At 39.2% G+C, this 23,598-nt stretch overlaps 1 protein-coding gene across 3 annotated transcripts in view; it reads left to right on the plus strand.

The window, feature by feature from the left end:
* Window positions 1-23,598, plus strand: part of C3H1orf87 (chromosome 3 C1orf87 homolog) — an 81,786-nt gene that overhangs the window by 24,895 nt on the left and 33,293 nt on the right. The window contains exons 4-8 of one of the 3 annotated variants that reach the window (XM_027537076.1): window positions 1,875-2,015; window positions 2,578-2,841; window positions 6,338-6,453; window positions 9,837-10,026; window positions 17,780-17,877. In XM_027537076.1, the coding sequence (XP_027392877.1) occupies window positions 1,875-2,015; window positions 2,578-2,841; window positions 6,338-6,453; window positions 9,837-10,026; window positions 17,780-17,877 (809 nt within the window). The remainder of the gene's footprint in view (window positions 1-1,874; window positions 2,016-2,577; window positions 2,842-6,337; window positions 6,454-9,836; window positions 10,027-17,779; window positions 17,878-23,598) is intronic. The other 2 variants (XM_027537077.1, XM_027537078.1) reach the window with 2 other exon arrangements.

Consider the following 23,598-nt stretch of genomic DNA (forward strand, 5'->3'; position numbering starts at 1 on the left):
AGTTGTTCTTGGACCTCCACGGTCTGGATTCTTTACTAGCTCTGCAGTGCCAGAGGGAGACAATTTGTCCCTCCCCTCCCAGGATTCAAGGGGTTTCTTATGGGAGGCTCAGCAGGGCTAACACCCACCCATCAAACACAGCAAGACCTCGTGGGAAGTGTGGGGCCTGACTAATTGGTTCTGTCTGCCGAGTGTAGGATCCTGGCTGGCCAGATGGCAGCCATGGCTGCCTGGTACAGAGACACTCATTACCACCTTGACTAAGTGGTAAGTGGAATCCTGCCACAGTGAAAGAAGTAAACCAATCAGAGCTCCTTCTAGATTCCTGTTCTTCACATATAGATGAAAATAAGCTTTCCTGTCTGGGATGTAGCAGGCAGTCTGGACCGGCTGAATTTGCTCTAAAAGAAAAGTAAACGTGGGTTAAGGACTGGCAAGTGTGAAACTCTGTTCTAAATTACAGGTAAACTCAAAGATAACCCTAGGAAGAGGTAAGTAAAGCTGAAAATGTTAAGAGAAGCAATAGTAAGATATCTTATAAATCAGCAAATACAAACTCTCATTTCACAAATGAATAATAAGAGACCCAGAGAGCTTAAATGATGTTTCAAGATCTCACAGACAGAGCCTGGCTCTTCTCACTGCCAGCCCTAGGATCTTTTGTCTCTTAAATTCTCTCCTTATACATTTTTAAAAATACATATATGCTGTTTACACTGTTTCTCAGAAGTATCAGCTCTGCTTTCTCTCAGAAAATAAAAAAGAATCTGTGACTAGCGGCAAACTCAGTAGCACAGTTTCAAAAATAAAATTAAAGTGTGCTTTTTGCATCTGGCAGCATGAGAATGAAAGTGTTAGTGCTTTAATTTTAATAATTATCACAGTTGATTGGTAGTACGTTCCTTTCAAAGCCATTTTGCTTGTTTTGTCTTGCTTTTCCTCCACAACTGCCTGTTCTAGAACTCTGCCACTCCTGCTCACTCAGCTCACTCTAGAGAGACTTTGATTTTTCTTTAAAATGTTTAATGACTATAAACCCTTCAGGTTGCTATTTATACTGATAGGTTATTCAGTATAAACTATCAAATGAGTATGGACATTCAGTTTTTAGTGAATCCCTCTCATAATGCCTCCTTTCAATGACCTGATATTAAATATGGCCATGTGGTTAAATTTGTACCCAGGATTTCCTTTGAATCAGGTATGGTGAGGTGACAGATAAAGAGACAACTGCCTTTGAAAGAACTTGTGACTTAGATTTCCCAGGGGAAGCGGGTATGCCACACTGTGCAGGGCCGCATGTGGAAGCACCAAGATCAGGAGGCAGAAGAATAAGGGAAAAGCACAGGCCACGGCCTTTATTGGGGTTTCCATGGGAAAGGTAATGCGGGCAGGGTTAGCAGATTAGAACTGGCTGGCTTGAACAACTCCAGTGAGTGGGCTTTGGGTAGAGGGGCTATCCCCAGTCTGATATGTGGACCTAGGTTCATTTGGGACAGGGGAAATACTGAGTTGGTATGTGAGTTAGATAAGGGAGGTGGTTAGAGACATAGATTTAGGTTGATTGGTTTGCATATGAAAGATGTGTTTACAGGCTTACTTTTTCTTTGTCACAAACACCTTTTATCAGGCACAAAAGAAAACATGTCTAATTGCCCATTTATTTATCAAACTTGTGTTAACTGCATAATGCTGAAATTAATGTTGAGATAAGCTCTCTTCTTGGGGGATTAAATGACTCAATGACCTCGGGGCTTGAAGTCTTTTGGAATGGGACCATGTTTTAAGAATTAGTTGGCTCACTCATATTTTCCATTTTTTTCCCTCTTTCTCTTCCCCATCCCTTCTGATCCATTTATCTTTGCTTCTTTAAGGTTTCCAACCAGGCAAATGTCTACTGCATCTCTCAACCAACTGGAGACCAGTCCCTGTCCTATATCCATGGCCTCCCCAGGAGAAACTTTAGAGACTGGTCCTTAGAACAGATGGCAAGGAGCAGCTCTGACCAACCCAAGGTGGGAGCTGTTGAGCTGTTTTCTATTGTAGATGAAGGGATATTATTTGTCAACTGTGTATTTTGATGTGGAACAGATAATAAGATGGTCTAAGATAGACTGGTGGATACCACACCCGATATGTCTCATCAGCTTTCCAGGAAACTTCCCTGGGAGCCCACAGGCAAACCTCAAATGTTCCGCATGACCATCACATCTTCCTTCCCTCTTCCTCCTCCCAGATCCCGGTCTTTAAGATTTATCATTCTAAAATCTCATATAATAAAAAATATATATTTTGTAAAAGACAAATGATATACCTTAAAGAACCTTCTATCAGAGCATGTACTCTGAAATGATTTGCTTCTTTTCTTCACCTGAAGGAAAAGATCTTGAGACGTTACAAACTAATGAATACATCCATATTGAATACTTACTTTCAAGTGTAAGTATTCTTCCTATTCGGGACAAGGCCTGAATGTGGAGGCTCTAATACCAACTCAAGTACTCTTCTGCTTCCTTGTGTTGGTCTTCAGTCACTTTGGTTTAGAGCCCTGTTAATTTGTTGTTGTTGTTGTTTCAGGATATTGGCCAGAGACCAAGTGGAACAAAAAAAGAAGACACTTTTCTTCTTGCCCTGGTCAGAAGAGAACTCAAGTCTCTTCCTTTGAGTTCTGGCTTATTAGACAAACTTCAGAAAGAGCTGAAGGTATTGGATCCTGTCTCTTCAGGATTTCTTCTCCAATCTCAGCTGAGCCACCTCTTCTTAAGGCTTGAAGTCCCTCTGCAGTTGCCAACAGTCAAGATCCTTTGCCAGAGATTTTCTAGGGGGAGCTCTCCTGAAATGGTAGGACCATCTTGCTACTTTATTGAGTTCCCTTTGTTTATTTGACTTGTACCCACCAGAGTAATAGAATCAAAAGGTAAGTTTCTTTCTTGAAAATAACCTTTGCCATTGACCCCTAAGCTACAAAGCCTATTTATAGTCATATGTAGAAATCTCTAGTCAGATAAGACCCAAATAGAAAATAGATTTAGGTCCTTTGTTGTTGGTGGTGCTCAGTTGCCCAGTCATGTCCGACTCTTTGTGACCCCATGGACTGCAGCACACTAGGCCTCCCTGTCCCCCACCATCTCCCGGAGTTGGCCCAAGTTCATTTCATTGCATCAGTAATGCAGTCCAGCCATCTCATCCTCTAACGCCCTCTTCTCCTTCTGCCCTCAATCTTGCCCAGCATCAGGGACTTTTCCAATGAGTCATCTGTTCACATCAGATGACCATGATACTGGAGCTTCAGCTTCAACATCAGTCCTTCCAGTGAAAATTCAGGGTTGAACTCCCTTAAGATCGACTGGTGTGATCTCCTTGCTGCCTTGACTTTCAGGAATTCAACACCACAGTTCAAAGGCATCAATTCTTTGGCATTCTGCCTTCTTTATGGTCCAACTCTCACAACTGCACATGACCACTGGGAAGACCATAGCCTTGACTATAAGGACCTTTGTCGGCAGAGCAGTGTCTCTGCTTTTCAACACACTGTCTAGGTGTGTCATTGCTTTCCTGTCAGAAAGCAATCATCTTCTGATTTCATGGCTTCAGTCACTCTCTGCAGTGATTTTGGAGCCCAAGAAGAGAAAATCTGTCACAACTTCCACTTTTTCCCCTTCTATTTGCCATGCAGTAATGGGGCTGGATGCCATGATCTTAGTTTGTTTGTTTGTTTTTTCCCCTAATATTTAGTCTTAAGCTAGCTCTTTCACTCTTCTCCTTCACCCTCATCAAGAGGCTCTTTAGTTCCTCTTCACTTTCTGCCATAAGAGTGGTATCATCTGCATATCTGAGATTGTTGATGTTTCTCCTGCCTATCTTGATTCCATCTTGTAATTTATCCAGTCTGGCATTTCTCATGATGTGCTCAGCATATAGGTTAAACAAACAGGGTAACAACAGACAGCCCTGTCATACTCCTTTCTTGATCTTGAACCAGTTGTTCCATACAGGGTTCTAACTTCTTGACCCTCATACAGGTTTCTCAGGAGACAGGTAAGATGGTCTGGTATTCCCATCTCTCTAAGAGCTTTCCACAGTTTGTCATGATCCACAGAGTTAAAGGCTTTAGCATAGTTGATGAAACAGAGATAGATGTTTTTTCTGAAATTCCCTTGCTTTCTGTATAATCCAGTGAATTTTAGCAATTTGATCTCTAGTTCCTCTTCCTTTTCTAAACCCAGCTTGGACATCTGGAAGTTCTTGGTTCACATAATGCTGAAGCCTAGCATCCAAGACAGTACCACCATGTACCACCAGCGGGGTTAGCCCTGTTTAATTTCTCTTTAAAAGGTTCCCTGTCCCAGATTTCATTGTCTGCTCTTAACACCATTGGAATAGTTAGAGATTCAAGATAACAGGTCTGTTTACAAGCTGATTGGTCTATAAGCTCTGAGGTTAGAATGGAGAACTTGATAAAGATGTATCATGACAGTTCCTAGAGATTTAGAGATAGGAGGCATCTTTGAAATATGGCTCATCACCATCATTTTACTAATTAGGAAACTGAAACCCAGAGGATCAAGGAATTTCCTCAGGACACTCAGAGAATTAATGGCAGACCCAGGGCAGATATAAAGGTTCCCCAAAGATAAGGCCAGGGTTCTTTTTCTGAGCATTGCACTTCCTAAGTTCACACTGTAAGTGAATACACAGCATAGTCCAAGTGTAACAGAATTCTGGGAGTGAGAAGACAATATCCTAAAATAGGAAGAAATAATAGCAATGGAAAAATCATAAATGAGCATGTGTTGATGGAAAATCAGGCCAAAACCAATTTCATAAGGCTAACGTGAAGATTTAGTAATATAATAAATGCAAATGACCTGGCCTCATGTTTAACATTTAGTAGGTTCTATCTCTTGCCCACTCCTAACCTGCAAAAATAGAATTAATTTTATATTTATGAAAAGTATTTAGCAATACAATGTCAATCTATTAGTGCAACCTTTATGAATCTTTAATTCAAGTCGATTCTCCCGCCTGAGTCCTAGTTTCTGTCAGGACCTTATCTGGCTTCCCTTCCCCACTGCTACCCACCTCCACTATGCTGGAGTTGTCTGCCCATCAGAGTCCCTAGAATAATCATCCAGTCAAGCAATGGAAATGGATGACATTCTTTTAGTCTTTTCCTATGTAAAAGAAAAAGAAAGTCTTAAGTTTTTCACTTAGGTAAATAAAGCCTTGCCCCCAAGTAATCTGACTTTATCTTTTGAATATATCTCAATATAAGTATATAATATATATAATAAATATATGAGACTTGTGAGAGAGAGAGAAGGTAGAGGCTAGGTCATGCTGTTGTAACAAAGAGCCCCAAAGTCTCAGTGGCTTAAAAGAATGAAAGCTTATTTTTCATAATGAGTCCTGCCTAGGCTCTTCTCAGTACCATCATCATCTTAGCTCCAAATCCAGGCTGGTGAAGCATCCACTCTGGAGTATTAGTGGATATGATAGCAGAGGGGATAAAGAGATATTTGGGTGGGGGGTGGGGTTCATGTCAGCAGTTTAATCCTCAGCCCAGAAGTAGTGCAGGTCACTTATGCTCTCACTCATTGGCCAGAACTGATCATGACCCTACTCAACCATGAAACAACCAGCAAGTATCATTTTACCACATGTCCAGAAGGGAAAATAAAAGGAATTGTTGGACAAAAAAAAAAAAAAAAGCACTAGTAATTACTATAATATATTTTAAAATGTTTTTAAATTTTTCAATGCTAAAAATTTTTCCAAATACATTTTATCTCAACAAAGGTCCATCTAGTCAAGGCTATGGTTTTTCCAGTGGTCATGTATGGATGTGAGAGTTGGACTGTGAAGAAAGCTGAGCACCGAAGAATTGATGCTTTTGAACTGTGGTGTTGGAGAAGACTCTTGAGAGTCCCTTGGACTGCAAGGAGATCCAATCAGTCCATCCTAAAGGAGATCAGTCCTGGGTGTTCATTGGAAGGACTGATGCTAAAGCTGAAACTCCAATACTTTGGCCACCTAATGCCAAGAGTTGACTCATTGGAAAAGACCCTGATGCTGGGAGGGATTGAGGGTAGGAGGAGAAGGAGATAACAGAGGATGAGATGGCTGGAAGGCATAACCGACTTGATGCACATGAGTTTGGGTGAACTCCAGGAGTTGGTGATGGACAGGGAGGCCTGGCGTACTGTGATTCATGGGGTCACAAAGAGTCGGACACAACTGAGCAACTGAACTGAACTGACATTTTATCTCAGCAGGTATCTTCTTTCCCCTAAGTGTAAATTAAATGAGGATATTCTCTTTGATATTTAATTTTCAGGTGAATTATGAAAAGCTACTCTGGTTTTTAAAAGTTGCAGCTTCAGAAGATACAGAGCAAAACAAAGGAGTTGAGGACAGCAACGTAAAAGAAACTCAGAGTAGTAGCCATCAAAGGTACTTTTTTCCCTATTTATGGGCATAGTGTGTATAGACTTCAAGAGCTGACAGGGATCTTGGAAGTAATACATTTGAAAACTTCACCCAGTGCAAAATCACTTTACTCTTTACCAATGCTTTGCCTTTTGCTTATAGTTTTCTTTTCTCCCTCCTGTGCAGGCATGCATACAAAGTTATTTGCAACAATGCGTCTTTTTTTATGAGATTGCCATGTGAAAATGAAAAACCTCGTTTTGAAATAATAAATGAATGTGTACCAGGCAGAGTTCCTGTCCACATGGTGTTATTCCAGAAATATGTTCAGACAGTGAACTCCTGGGTTACGGGCACTAGCAGAAAAAGGTTTGAGGTACAGAAATCAGTAATTCCTTCATATAATCTCAAAGGAAAGAAAGAACCCAACATAAATATAGGACGTGAGGAACAGCATTAGAGATGAGACACAGTAAAGCATGATAGTCTGTATTCTCCACAAAAAATGACAAAATGCAGTGGTTAGGAGCTTAACTTCTATTGACAGAAACCTAGACTCAATTCCTGTTTCTGCCCATTAGTGACTCTGTAAACTTGGGCTGTTCACTTACCCTCTCTGTGCTTCCATTCTCCAGCTGTTAAATGCAAACAATGATAGATTTCCCTTCACTTTATAGATTTGTAAGAGGAACTGAGTTAGTCATTGCATAGTTCTTAAAAATGGTACATGATAGGGCTTGTTACTATTTTGAAACTGTCCCTGGAGGTTCAGATGGTAAAGAACCTACCTACACTGCTAGAGACCTAGGTTAGATCCCTGGGTCAGAAAGATCCCCTGGAGAAGGGAATGGCTACCCACTCCAGTATTCTTGCCGGGAGAATTCCATGGACAGAGGAGCCTGGCAGGCTACAGCCCATGGGGTTGCAAAGAGTCAAATATAACTGAGCAACTAATACTACTATTACTACTTCCAGAAAACATCCTTTCCAGTTCCAAATAATGTGACATAGTGAGCCATGGCACTGAAGTATGTCACTTCACTCTAGGAAAAAGGCAGGGTTTCCTATAAAATTGTCCTTGGACCAAGTGACAGACTTAATTCCTTTCTACAATGTGCAATGTGGCCTTTTTGATTGCATTACTTCATTCTACATGCATCCATCGAATGCCAGCTGTTTGCCAGGCACACTTTGCTGAGCACAGTGAATTCAGAGATTGGCAAGGCTCAATCTCTCCCTCAAGGGCTAACAGTCCAAAGAAAGTGATGCTGCCATATGGGTACACCAGTCAACTATCACTTGGAGCAACTTCCCTGCTGAGAACCATAAATCCCTAGCAATATTTAATAATCAGCAGCCATACTTCATATAGTAGAGATAGTGAGATTTGCAACCTGAGAAGTAGGAGATGATGCATCAGAACAAATGGCCACTTACTGGCAGATATGGGTCTCATGAATCCTAGACAGGAAGTCTTTCCTGAGCCCTAGACTAGGTTATATCTCTTTGCTGTATAACCTCATAGCCCTTTCTTTTTATAGTAGTCGTTGTGCTTGTAATTACTTCTTTGACATTTGAGGTGAGGAATAGTGTCTTTCCTGGCCAACTCAGTGTCCAGCATAGTTCTAGCATAGTTCCTGGCACACGGGAGATGCTCAATAAATATCTGTGGAATGTCATCGGCACCTCCAATTATCCAAAGAGCTTGCATTATTTCACTTGCAGGAACATTTGGATATCTACTATATAAAAAAGGTCCATAAAGATATCATTTTGAATTCATCAGAGAAGGTGCTGCTCTATATAAACCAGACAGTGTGTTTGCGGAAGTGCAGGACTGATGGCCTGCAATGAATCCAGGCTCTTTACTAATTAATGTACAGCTCAGAAAAAGTCCCTCCCATGTTCTGTCAGGTAGAGCTTTATGTGGGACAGCTCTATGATGTTTAAAATGCCTCCAGCATCACCAGTGGCAACAGCTTTCATCACCTAAGTGGGACCAGATGAAGTAAACTCCTGCAGAAGGTTTTTCTATGAAATCCACCAGCTGCAGTAAATGGGCTCCATATAAAACCTCCCATTCAGTACTCCGTGTACTGAGCCGAGGGCCAAAGTCTTTCTTATGAATTCCTTCCTGCAGAAACTGGTGTTACAAGAAAAGGAAAGAGGAAGGAAACCTGATTCAAATCTGGAACAGATTTGCCAATCTGTACAAGATCCACAGATATATGTGCAAAACAGACTCGGCCCACATCTTACGGTACAGTTTACAAGGGAGGTCAGACAGAAAACAACAGCTAAAAGAATCAGGAAGCAATCGCAACTTGAGGGAAACTTATTACAGGAAAAGAACAAATAAATTTGAAAGAGTTTCTCAAGCAGGGGGTTCAGGAGCACTAGGGGGGCTGACTGTGAACCTCAGTTCCCAGTGCCTCACTCAGGGACATCATATTGGCAACTGGAAACTGACCACGGTGGGAGTTTTTGCACCATAAAATTTAGTAAGGCTGCAGATTACAGCTTTATCTTAGAGAGCTGGTCATTAATGATTTACCAGCATACCACTGAAAGGAAACTGATTTACATGAATGGAGTTTGGGGGATATCATAGAATGTCTGTCTAGAGAAGTGGAACTTAAGTTGAAACAGAGGAAACAGGAAAAGCTTCACTCTGAAGGAGATAGCACAGCTTGGATCTGGAAGAACATATACACTGGAATGTTAAATGAATAAACACCCCAAAGTAGTTTCATAAAATAAATGACTATAACACTTTATCACCTTGTTTTCACCAATCATTTAAAGAAACAACAAACAGATACACCATCTTAGTAACTACATACATTTGGATGCCAGACAGTAAATAAATAATTGTTCCCAAAACTTTTCTGGGTTTTCCAGACTCAAAGAGCAGAGTCAAGGATAATGAAGGAAGTTTACCTGGTTCAAGATTTCCTTCTAGATAGCTTCCCTGACTACAGGGATCTGGTAGGATCTGCTTTGCTTGTGGCAATGGACAGTTTGGGAATTTGCTATCAAATTGCTATTGATATTTGCTATCAATAGTTATCTGGACTTAAGAAAAGTGTTAATAAGATTGAATAGGTAAGTAAACTGCTATGGTCAATTCTAAGTTTCCCTCATCTGGAAAAAAATTAGTGGATTACAAGTTGTAGTCTATGATCTAGTTGAATGGATTCGTACCTCTGAGAGAAGAGACTGTGGGACTCACTAGAATAGAACAAACTTTAGTTGACCTGTGCAGTCTCCTCATGCAGTCCCGTGATGAGGTTACCCAGATTTAGAAGGCCTTGCTGGGTGGGTTCTCTGGTTCCACAGTGTATGGCAGGGGTAAAAGATCAGGTATGAAAACACACAGCAGCTTTGAGTAAATTGTCTTTTCACAGCCTTTCTCCTGCTTCTCCAAGCAGTATCGCCCCTCAAGACTACAACTCACAGTCAGAAGTGAACGAGAGCCTGTTGGAAGTCCTGAAGATGGCACTGAGGGCAACCAAGGCCAAACTCAACATAGAGAAACTCAACCTGAGTTTTCGAAAAGAAGATCGCTCATTCTCTGGCTGCCTGCCCCCACCCAAGGTAACCTAAATTAGATTTCAGATTCATTCATCTCCAGAAGGCTATCTTGGGGCACTGGGTCTATAGTAAGAAGGCGCAGTTCACTAAGAATAAACATACTGAGATCCATAACTGGCTAGCTTTGAAAGTAGGAGTGCATATATACTAATTATGTAGGTCCTAGGAAAATTTAAACTATGTAAGTTCAGTATTTATTATGTAAGCCTAATAATCACTTCCCAAATTTTAATCAACTAAGAGGAAAATAATAAGCTAAAGAAAACAGAATGTTTACGGTAAAGATTTCCATTTCCTGTTTTTACTTCTAATTTCTTATGTAATAAATTGGCCATCTCTTTCGAGAAGGAAATGGCAACCCACTCCAGTACTCTTGCCTTGAAAATGCCATGGACAGAGGAGCTTGGTGCAGGCTACTGTCCATGGGGTTGCAAACAGTCGGGCATGACTGAGCGACTTCACTTTCTTTCTTTCTTTGGAAATCAAGCCATTTCTTGTTTAATAGAAACTTTAAAATGAGGGCTTCCCTGGGGGCTCAGTGGTAAAGAATCTACCTTCAGCCAATGCAGAAGACCTGAGCTTGATCCCTGGTCCAGGAGGATCCCACATCCCCAAGCCCATGTACCACAACGACTGAGCCTGTGCTTTAGAGCCCAAGAGCCGCCACTACTGAGCCAACGTCCAGCAACTACTGAAGCCCCATGCCCTAGAGCCTGTGCCCTGCAACAAGAGAAGCCACCGTGATGAGGAGCCTGCACAGCACAGTGAAGAGTGGCCCGCCCTCACCACAGCTAAGAAAGCCCACGCAAAAGCAATGAAGACCAAGCACAGCCAAAAATAAATCAATACAGTTATATTTAAAATAAAGTTTAAAGTGATTAAAAGACACTGAAATAAAAATTCAAATTAAAAAAAAAGCCCAGTTTTGATCTGTGTTCTGCCTGTGGATTACATTTCACAATTAACTTATTTTCTGCGCTCAAGAGAAAAAAAAACAAGAGTAAAGAATTGTGAAATATGCTGAATTGGTCCAGGAATTACTTACACTGGGCTATGTTTTATGCTAACAATAGACAGTATGACAATATCTAAATAACATTTCACAGTGGAAAACAAATATTTTTTCCAAAGCTAAGTGTTCATGTATCACATCCTCTACCAGCTTCCAGTGAGGTCACCAGGCAGTACTCTGTTCTTTAGGGACACCAAATTGTAGGAACTGATGTGGTTTATTGCTGATAGAGATTAGCAATGCTGTTTTGGAGCATTAATTAACTGGATAGATATGTTTCATAAAAAAGGATCCAGAACCATATTAACTCATGTGTTGTATTCACCCAAACAAACTCCAGTCATGAGATTACCTTGCATACAGGCAAAATAATAGTGACCACATTGACTGCAATTCCATTCACAACAACTTGCACTACCAGGCTTTGCTGAGTTCTTCCTAAACTGCCAAACACTGCATTAAATGCTTTACTTATATTTACTCATTGAACATTTACAGGTAAATGGAAGACCTAGGTAGATGTTATAATACCCATTTAATAAATGAAATAAACAACAACTGATTCTCAGAGAAGACAACTGAATCTCTCAAGAACCACAGCTAGCAAGAGGCAGAGCCAGGATTCAAATACAGAAGAATACTGGACACTGAGAGACAGAATTGGAACTCCAATAGGCAGATGATAGCTGGAAGATTTTACTGAGTCTAGGATACAGGAATTAAAAATCCAGAGGAACAAAAAGGATTGTAATTTATAGGGGAAAAAAGGTTCTGAAACAAAGATTGGAAAAAGCCTTTCATCCAGGTAAACAGGAGTTAAGAATTGAGAGAGGATTCAAAAAAGCAAGTGATATTTACTAAGAAACCAAGGACACAATATATTGAAAGTGGATTCTTATTCTATGACAGAAGTAGCTTTCTTTCTTTTTCATTTATATAGTCAACTAACCATGCAAAGGCAAAGTCACATGATAGTGTGCATGTGTGCTGTATACATGAATATTAAACATTCAAACATGTTTCACTGGAGGAGAGAACATTACAGGAGATTCCACACATCATAAATGGCCTTTATTGTGTTTTTGAGAAGATCAGCAGAAATTGACTAAGCAGGAACCACTCTTTGTCAGATTAGAAAATACATACCAGTATCAGTGAAGCTTGAATGTTCTCAGATGACACTCATAGAATGGAATATGAATGACTTGAAAATCAAAATAAATTTGCTTAAGCTCTTTGAGTCTCTGATTTTCCATCTGGAAAAAAGTGGGCTCCAAATATCTACCTCCTGTGTCTATTGTGAGGATTAAGTAAGATAAGTATGTGAAAGCACTCAGTATACTGTTTGATATGTGAGGCACTCAGGAAATAGGTTTCCCTTCCATATATATATATATATATTTTTTTTTTTTTTTTTAATCAGTGTTTGGTGAAATTGTCACTGCAAAATAGTCTAAGGAAGGAGGCTCTTTCCCAGGGTCAAGTGATGGCCACATGGAGTGCTGGCTGTCAGAGCAGGCTCTGAATGTCTTCCTCCAACAGCTGGCCCTGAAAGCTTAAATTTGTGGTTCATATTGAAGAAAATGGGGCACATTTTCCTTGAAGCTGGTCTGCCTCTCATGAGCCATCTGGCATCTCTTAAGACATCTGGAACTCACTCAAAGTATATTACAGTTCCGGGAGGCATGGCAAATAGAACTGTGATTCCCCAGAATGTGAGATAAATTGAGGCCCAATGGACACTGGATATGACACGCAGCAGCAGCTGCACCCCAACATCCTTGTTGCTGGACACAGGACTTCAGAGGCAACTGGGAAAGGCCATATGAATTGTTTCTCTTTTTGATCAATAGTTGTAAAGGGCACAAGGGAGAGGATCTCAGACCTCCTTGAGTTTCTCATGAAACCTATGCACGCTGTATTCAGAGGGGGAGAGGAGCACATCCCCACAGCCAGTATTTCAGAGGGTTCACGGATCACCTGTACCTCCTCAGATAACTTAAAGTTGTTCTGAAGGATGATCTATGGGTCCTATCACTCCAATCAATGGCACTGTCACCAACCTCAAAGAACAGTATAAAAACATATCTGATATCTGTCATCCTCGTTCTGTGGACTCGCTCATTCTGTCCCTGTCACATCCTTCATTCAATGATGGCTCAGGAAGGACTCCTGAGGGCAATGTGGACCCACATACATTTATTTGTTAACTTCCCTGACCATTATTCATATCAGGTATGATGGTAAAGAATCTGCCTGCAATGCAGGAGACCTGGGTTTGATCCTTGGGTCAGGAAGATTCCCTGGAGCAGGGAATGGCTACCCTCTCCAGTATTCTTACCTGGAGAATTCCATGGACAGAGGAGCCTGGCGCATACAGTCCACGGGGTCACAAAAGAGTTGGATGATCAACACTTGCACTTTCTTGTCCATGGATTGAATAGGCTGTGGAACCTAAGAAGTTTCCAAGCATAGAGGTTCAGTTTAACACTTTTATACATAATCCATATTCTTTACCTTCTGAACTCCTTTCTGCTCTATAATGCACAGCCCTTCCAAACTACTCCCAGACCTTCCTGCCAGGAGGAACTCCTAGAACACAGGTTACTCTACCTCTAACTACTCTTTGCCTGATGTTCATGCAACCTCCTCAGTATCATCAGGAGGGAATCCCATTACTGAGTGAACAGGGGCTTACGAATGTGAAATTTGTTCCCTTGGCAAGACTACAGCTATGACACTAGTTTACCAAGTGACCAAAACTGTAATACATTCTTCTGCAGTTGGCCAGACTCCTTTTTTGTGTTTAGTTGTTTCTCCATCAGTACACTCTGCCCTAAAATATAAATGATTTATACTAGCCTCAAATCGTTCCCTACTTCCAAACCAGTCACCATCTTTCCGATCAATATGGCATGTTTATTCTTGCATTCAACATACTAATCACACAGTGTGCTCTGGGCAGTGTGATAAGGCATTGAGGACAACACACGATTATGATTTCAGTTTCAGAGTTCTCCAGGAGTTCAGGGAAAAGGTAGTATTTTAAACATGTTACAATTTTGTATGACAAACACATTGGTGGCAGTAACTTTGAACACAGAGAAGGAATAACAACCTAGCCTCACCCAAAAACTCCAGAGGAAATAAAGCAAATACTGCATCTTAGAGGACATGTGAATTTGACAAAGAATTTTGGTAGGGCAGAAGAAAGGACAGGAAAGGTTTTCTAGGTAAAAGGTGCAATGTGAAATGTTACTGAGATGGAAGAGAGCATGGCTAGTTCAGGGAATGCTAAACTACTCATATAGGCAGAACACAGTGAGTGCATGGTGACTGGGGTCAGTGGGAGATGCTGCTCAAGTTGATGTTAGAATGGTTGGAGGAACAAGTTTTTGAAGGGTCTTTCTAAGGAATGTGACTTTATCCTGAACTCGAGTGGAATCATTGAAGAATAATAAATAAGTGAATGATATGATCAAATTTGAAATTTGAAAAGAGCACTCTAATAGATATGGAGAATTAGAGACATTGAGAAACTTTAAAAGGCTATTCCAGTAATTCAAGCAAGAAATTATGAGAATTTAAACCAGGAAAGTAGCAGGAGGGATGGAGATATCAAGGAGGTAGAAAAGTAGGTCTTGGTGACCTAATTAGACATAGATCCTGAATTAGGAGGAATGAAAAATGACTCCCAAGGTTCTGACTTTGACTAGATGGTGGTACCATTCTCTAAGACAGGAAACAGAAAAGGAGTTTGGGGAGGCAAAGGAAAGAATGCTGAGTTCACTTTTGAGCGTGTTGATGTAGCTTGAGAGAGTAAAGCTAAATAATGACATAAGGGTCTTCAATATGGAGTTGAAGCTTTGTGAATAATTAGAATTATTAAAGGACATAAAAGAAGGTAAGAAGCGAAGGTTGAGGAGGACACCTGTTGTTAAGGAGCAGGTAGATGAAGACAAGCCAAGAAAGGAGACCAAAAATAATCAAAAGAGACATGGGAGTGATCAAGAAAGCCAAGAGAAGAGATCTAGGAAAGGATGGCACGATCAGCCATGCCACAGGCTGCAAAGAGATCATCTGTAATTGGGAGTGAAAAATATTCATTAAATGGAAAACTTCAGAGGTTACTAGTGACTTGGTAAATACAATTTAAGTAGAGTGACGGGGTAAAATGCAAATGAAGCCACAAATGGGAAGGAAGTAGAGAGAGCATCTGTGCATCAGTCTCTCCAGGAGCATTTTGAGGAAATGTATTTATTTTACTTGTCACTTTCTAAATAACATAGGTATTTTATTTACATTTGATTTTTTAAATGCCCTTATTGAACTGAAGAAACCATATACAACCAAACATTTTCTTATTGAATAAAGACATCATAATGAATATTCATGGATTTTAAAAATAATCCTAGATAACACTAAATTGCCAGGATTTTCTGGTAGATGTTTCTATTGCTCTTCCACAACTGTCAGTTCATAGCAGCTATCAATCAATCTACTTCTAGGAACCCTGATGTACTATTTCTAATCTGCTGTTCATTTAGCCTAGAGCAAAACTCAATGTTGCCAGAAGTAAATAAACTGTTTTTAGAATACCCTGTTAATACTGATGTTTAAAAATACATTAATATGCTCTAATCATGAGGATAAGTTGATTTTTATTTATTTTGTAAAATGGCATAACATAACTAATTTCTATCACTCTATTTTTGCAAACCTATGCCTTTACCTTCAGTACTTTTCACTAATTCATTCATTCCTAATTCATCTATATATTCATTTATTCAATAAGTAATTTTCAACACTGTGCTTGGCAATGGTGATAGGAAAATGAAGGAAACACAGTCCAACCCTCAATAAACCAGTCTTTTAGAGATGCTATAATGAACAGATATTTACTGCCCAGTGAAAAGGATTATAAAACTATAGTAGAGTGAATTATGCCAAAATACGTTTAGTTTCTAAAAAGCACAATGCTCTTTCTCACCCGTTATTTACACATGCATTTCTTCTGCCTGGAATTATCCTCAACTCCTTATTTTTCTGGCACATTATTATTCCTTTTTTTCATGTTTTATATCTGTCTTTTCCCTTCCCTAAAATACTCCTCTACAGCTAGTAAGTAACATGTTTCTAACCCAGATTGGTTGTTTCCTTCCAAAAAGACAAATGAAGATTAGGCTTTTGTCACTGTATCAAAATATAGGTTATATTATTCAAGTATGGTCAGACCAACAGATCAGGAGGCGATTGCCGTTGGAAAGATAGTCTTTTACTCACAGTTCCCAAGAGGAGGGGCACAGACACCACACGGGCCACATGATGAAACACCAGAGTTGGTCAGGAGGCAGAGGGGATGGGGGCAAAGTGTGGCAAGAGCATTTATTGTGGGTGGATGAAGCAGGATAAGAAGGCTTAGGATTGGCTAGTTTGAATAATTTCAGTGGGCTCTGGGGCACAGGGGCCATAATCAGGACCTGGAAATAGTGGCCCAAGTATGAAAACCTCAATAAAAGAGGTAGTTGGTTTGCAGATGAAAGACATACTTTCAGGTAAGTCCTTTACTATCTCTAGTAGTTGGCTAGCCCTGGAAGAGGCAGTTTGTCCAGGGTCAGCAGGGCCCCATGATGGCCAAGCATCAGATTTAAAAGACATGCGTAATACAGTCTCTATGTGGAACTTCCTCTCAAAATAACAACAGTAGCTACAGTTAGTCTAAACACTACATAAAACATTTCTTTTTCTCTTTCTTTGCCCCTTCCTTCCTTCTCCCATTTCTCTCTCTCTCCCACTCTCTTTTTGTACTTTTGTGCCCCCTTCTCCTCTTTTCTTCCCTCTCCCCTCTTCTCTCTCTCCTCTGTCTCCCTTTTTCTTCCTCTTCCCTCCTTTCCGTCTTTTCTTCAACACATGTTAGTCAAATGCCTCCTAAAATCCAGGCATTATTCTAACTGCTTACTGTCTTCTGAGAAGTAGAAAATACTAATCTTATTTAGTGGGTGAAGTAATTGGGCATAAAAAGATTTAGGAACGTCCTGAGGTCACACAAATCACAGACAGCATTTCCAGTGTTCAAAATAAATCATGCCTTATTCTTAAGACTCTGTGTTTAAACAGTATGCTGAACACACAAGAAAGAGTATCACGACCTAAAAGTTTGGTGTGTTTGAATCTAAGTATCGCACACCTACCAACTTGAGAACTGAACTGGATTGTTGGCTAGACTCAGAAAATATTAAGTCCTCAGGAAGTTGCAGTGACTCTTCATTCATTCATCCAACAAATATTAATTGAATATCTGGTTTCTAGACTAAGTTCCATCATTTATTAACCATGTGACATAGAGAAAGTCAATCTAACTCTTGGTTTCCTCATATACAAAATAAAACAAGATTCTTTTGTAAATCAAAGTCAATATTAAAAAACACTTTGTAACTCACCTATATAATAAGTGTATATAATTTCTGGGCCTTGGCCACTCATTCCATAGCTGTCAAAAATGTAATATCAGCATTTCAAAGTACAGTGGCTTCTGAGTAATGAACTATGCCTCTGTGTCAAGCATAAAAAAATTTGCTGTTGATGAGCAGTCCATTGAACATTCTTGTCCTAAATATTATTCTAGTGGTATAGTCCACTCCTGGTTATTCATTTTTTGTCCAAATTATGTAAGTTCTAATAATGGGAAGGAAATTCAAATCAACTTAATTATACTGAAATTTCAAATCTTTTTCTTATTTTCAGGTCAGAGCTATATGTGGGAAACATGGATTATATCTGACTTTGAGTCTTTTGGAAACATTGCTTAACCATCAAGATTTGGGTTACCAAAATGAAATAAAGTAAGTTGATTTTTTTATTTACACAGTCCTTTATTAGAATACCAAATACATAAGTTTGTCTCTAGGCTAAAATTTTATATGTGAAATGATCAGTTTATTACCTAAAGACAGAGTTAATAGATGTTTGTTTATATTAAGATCACAGAATCTTTTTGGCCATAGAAAAATGAAAGCCATAAACTTCCACTTCCAGTTTGCTGGTAAATGGCAAGTCAGATTTACCATGTCATTCTAAACAACTAAAATATAGGACAAAATATATGAAGTGATACTTTCTGGACTACTTTGGACATCAGGAAGCACACAACAGTGATTCCTGAGAGAAGGAAATGAGGTAAGCTCAGTTTACTGAACAAGAAAGAGGACTCCAAACTTAGCCCCACCATTCTCCTTGAGCCAAAGGAATAGAGTATGAAGTTCAGGAAGGCCAAGAAGTCTAGAAAGTTGGTACAACATAGCAATGAGGCGAGATACCCTTAGAGGCCTTTCTAGAGACTTCCAAAGAGTTACCCTGAAGTCTTCACGTGCAAACTTAGCTAATGTATGCATTTGAGGAAACTACCCAAGGCCAGCAAAAGAAACATCAAGAGAAAAAAGAGGAGAAAATTTTAGATCTCACACAGAGTTGCTGCTGCTGCTGCTGCTAAGTCACTTCAGTCATGTCTGACTCTGTGCGACCCCATAGACGGCAGCCCACCAGGCTCCCCCGCCCCTGGGATTCTCCAGGCAAGAACACTGGAGTGGGTCACACAGAGTTGGGAATAGTTCAAATTTATACCAGAGAGGAACACATGTGGGATGGATTAGAGTCCTCAAAATGGTATTATGCTATAGTGAAACCTAATGCATTAGACGGAGAAGGCAATGGCACCCCACTCCAGTACTCTTGCCTGGAAAATCCCATGGACGGAGGAGCCTGGTGGGTCGCAGTCCATGGGGTCGCTAGGAGTCGGACAAGACTCAGCGACTTCACTTTCACTTTTCACTTTCATGCATTGGAGAAGGAAATGGCAACCCACTCCAGTGTTCTTGCCTGGAGAATCCCAGGGACGGGGGAGCCTCGTGGGCTGCCGTCTATGGGGTCACACAGAGTTGGACACGACTGAAGCGACTTAGCAGCAGCAGCAGCAATGCATTAGAAACTGGAGTCTCAGAAGGAGATAAGACAAATATAGGGAAAGAAAAAAATGTTGAAAAAAATAATGGCTGTAATTTTCCAAAATTGAAAAAAACTATAAAGACATGGACCTAAGAAGTTTAATGAACTTCAAATATAAGTAATTTGAAGTAAACCATACCAAGGCTCCTTATAATCAGATTGCTTAAACTAGTAGTAAATTAAAAATCTTAAATGCACAAGAGAAAATGACAAATTACATAAAGAGCAACAAAGATAAGAATTATGACAGATTTATCAAAGATAAGAATTATGACAGATTTATCATTAGACACATAAACAATAAGACTGTAGAATAACATCCTTAAAGTATTGAAGGAAAAATGATCATCCTGAAATCCTACATCCAGCAAAACTGTTTCAAAAACTAATAGAAATTAAGATGTTTTTTACACATACAAGGACTTCCTAGGTTGTGCTAATGGTAAAGAGTCTACCTCCAATGCAGGAGACTACACACAAAAGATGAGAGAATTCATAACCATCAGAGCAGTACTGCAAGAAATAGTAAAAGAAGGCCTTGGGCAGAAGGAAAATAATCATTTTTAATCTGCACAAAGAAATGAAAAGTATTGGACATAATATGTCAATGAATAAAAATACAATTTCCTTATTTAAAAAAAATCTCTCTAAATGATAATCAATTGTTTAAGATAACAATAATAACAATGTACTGTGGAGTTTGTAACATAATAGAGGGCAGCATTTGACAATAGCATAAAATACTGCGAGGGGAAATAAAAAAAAGTATACACCTGTATACTCTCAGCTAAGTAGTATAATTTTGGTTGAAGGAAGAGTATTCAGTTAAAAATATGAATTGTTGTTGTTTAGTCACTAAGTCATGTTCAACTCTTTTGTGACCCTGTGGATTATAGCCCACCAGGCTCCTCTGTCCAAGGGATTTTCCAGGCAAGAATACTGAAGGGTGTTGCCATTTCCTTCTGCAGGGGCTCTTCCTGACCCAGGGATTAAACCCAGGTCTCCTGCATTGCAGGCAGTCTCCTGCATTGGGAAGTGGATTCTTTTCCCCCTTAGCCACCTGGCAGGCCCAAAAATACTAATAGAGAAGTTTAAATTGAATAATCACATATAAATACTAAGAATAAACCAAAAAAAGGAGGAAAAGCAAACAAGAAACAAATAGGACAAGTAGAAAATAAATGCAAACAATGATGCTAGATTTAAATCCAATCATATCAATAATTACAGTAAGTATTAATGGTTCAAATGCACCAATTAACAGGCAGCAATTTTCAGATTTCATTTAAAAAGCAAAACCCAACTAAATGCTGTCTGAAATGAACCCTTTTATAATATAAAGGCAGACCCAGTAAAAGTAAAAGGATGGAAAGTGATATACCATACTAATTGGTATGAATGAAAAATAAGCTGGGATGGTTACACTAAAGTCAGACAAAGTAGATTCTACATCAAGGGGTATTGCCAGAAATTCAGTTCATCAAAAGGATATACAGACCTAAATGTTCATGCCCTCAATAACATAGTTTCAAGTTAATAAATTAAAAACATAAATCGGAAGGTGGAATAGACAAATTCACAATTTTATTTAGAGAATTGAACATATTTCTGTCAGTAACTGACAAAAACAAGTAGACAGAAAATCAGTAAGACTATAGAAAATTTGGTTTTTCCAGTGTTCATGTATGGATGTGAGAGTTGGACTATAAAGAGGGCTGAGCGCAGAAGAATTGATGCTTTTGAAGTGTGGTGTTGGAGAAGACTCTTGAGAGTCCCTTGGACTGCAGGGAGATCCAACCAGTCCATCCTAAGGGAAATTGGTCCTGGGTGTTCATTGGAAGGACTGATGTTAAAACTGAAACTCCAGTATTTTGGCCAGCTGATGTGAAGAGCGGACTCATTTGAAAAGACCCTGATGCTGGGAAAGATTGAGGGCAGGAGGAGAAGGGGATGACAGGGGATGAGATGGTTAGATGGCATCACCAACTCAATGGACATGAGTTTGGGTAAACTCTGGGAGTTGGTGATGGACAGAGAGGCCTGGCATGCTACAGTTCATGGGGTCACAAAGAGTCAGACACAACTGAGTGACTGAACTGAACTGATAGAAAACTTGGACTATATTATCAACTAACTTGATGTAAGTGGCAATTATACCCCACACAACAGCAGAATACAGATTCTTTTTAAGTGTTCATGAAATATTTAAAAGATAAACCCTATCCTGAGCCACAAAACAACTCTTAGTAAATTTAAAAGGAATAAATCATATAAAATATGTTTCCTGACGACAAAAGAAATAAATTAGAAATCAAAAAGCAAAAATTAAACAAAACCAAAAATAAAGCAAAATAAAATCCCATAATTCTCCCAACATTATAAAACTAAACAATATACTTTATAAATAACCAAAGGTCAAAGAAGAAATCACAAGGGAAATTAACAATATTTTAAACTGAATTCAAATGAAAACACAACATGCCAGTAACCTGTCTTTTTTTCTTTTCCTTGCATTTTATATCTAATCCATCAGTAATTCATGAATAAATCAACCCTATCTTGAGAGTATGTCAAGATCCTGCTCCTTTCTCACCACCTCTATTATTACTTAACTACACCCCATCCAAGCTACCATTATGTTTCTCTTGGATTACTATAATGGCCTCGTAACTGAATTCTGCTTTTCCCTTGTTCCTAGTTTATCCTCAATACAGAAGCTACAGTGGTCTATTGAAACCTAAAACAGTTAATGTCACTGCTCTGCTTATTACACTGCAAGAGGATGTTATTTCACTCAAAGGAAAAAGAAAATTGAAGTCCTCATAAAGGGCTCTACATAATCTCCCTCTCCAACTTCTCTGGCTCCACCTATAATTTCATTTGCTCATTCTGTTCCAGTCACACTGTTCTCCTCTTCTTCCTCAAACACACCAGGCACACATCCACCTTAGTACCTATCTTCTGGATGATTCCTCAACCTAGAATATTCTTTCCCCAAATATCTTCATGCTAACTCCTTCACCTCCCATAAGTTTTTGCCCAGTGTTACCTTGTTTATAGGCTTATACTAAACATTATTTAAAGTTGTAGTCCCCCCATCCTTTCTTCCCCTTAACCTATATTCCTTTTGCTTCCTTCTATACACTTACAAACAATTAATGTATTAGGTAACTTATTGATGTATGATGTTTATTGTTGTTATAAATTAATCTCTGATAGACTACAGACTGTAGTGCCACAGGGCAGGCAGAAACTTTATTTATTGATATATCCCAAGTATATAGAGCAGTGCCTGGCACCTAGTAAGTATTTGACAAATATGTATGGAATTGAACTGAACTAGGGGAAGAATAAAGTTTCAAAATGCTGAGGAATGCAGATACATAAATTTTCCCTAGTCCTTAGCTCATGGTCAAATTGAAGCAGGCTTTCCCTAACCATCTCATCAAAATAATGTTCTTTGTGCTATACTCTCTCTTAGCATTCAGTAATATTCTTTCCTATCACTTATTACTATTTGTAATTATGTATTTATTTGTATGACTTGTTAATTTAATGACTCGATAGTGATCTCCTTGCTGGCAAGGATCATGACACATTATATTCCATCTTCTTGTAGGCCAGTATTTGGTACATGATAGACACAGGGTAAATATTTGATTAATCCATTTATTCATTCATCTAACAAATATTATGGAGTGCCTACTGTGTACCAATTACTATTCTAATCATTGGGAATATAGATATGAATAAAACAAAGTCCCTTCCCTTATGAAGCTTCTATTCTAAAGGGGAAGAGAAACTATAAATAGCTATGTGACATATCACATGGTGATAAAGGTCATGAGAACACCAAGTGGTAAATGGCACGTTGAGCCTAGCCAGTGAATTTCCACTAGACCAGTTTTGGACATGGGAGTTTTCCTTCTGTAAAATGTTGGAGGTAGTTGGGTGAAGGTGAGGGAGGCAGTTAAGCAGGAAAAGCAAACAAGTGGACTAAGAGCTGAGTAGAAAATCAATAAGCTAAAACTGAGACCCCCACAGGCACTGGTATAAAAGGCAAAAATGCAAGTGTCAAAGTTCATGTTATACTTGGTACACTTGATAGAAGTTCGGGTCCAGAACCAAGATTCCAGGAAATAGAAGTATGAGGATAAGAGTGAAAGAGAACAAATGAGGTTAGGCTACTTATAATTATATGAAAATTCTCAGCTTCCTACCATTTTATGTGTATTATCAGAGAAGCACATTGATTTTTTATTCACCTATCTTTGACCTCTGAATGTTCAAGGACATCAAAACCATGAGGCCAATGAAGAATTGCGTTTATAAGTGATAAACCTGTTTCATTAAACAGTCATTGGCTAAAGCTCTTCTGTTGAATTAAATCCATTCCGTTAAGGGCTTTGTATGCAAACCTATATCCTTAAGAGATTAAAGATGCAATTTAGACATACATTTTAGAAGCTGAATGCATGAATCATTATTTTAGTACATATTGTCCATTAATCTGCTGTTCTATTGGGAACCCATTTGGAATGTGGCTGCTTACTAATTAGCAG

Source organism: Bos indicus x Bos taurus, chromosome 3, assembly GCF_003369695.1.
Source record: "Bos indicus x Bos taurus breed Angus x Brahman F1 hybrid chromosome 3, Bos_hybrid_MaternalHap_v2.0, whole genome shotgun sequence".
NCBI lineage: Eukaryota > Metazoa > Chordata > Mammalia > Artiodactyla > Bovidae > Bos > Bos indicus x Bos taurus.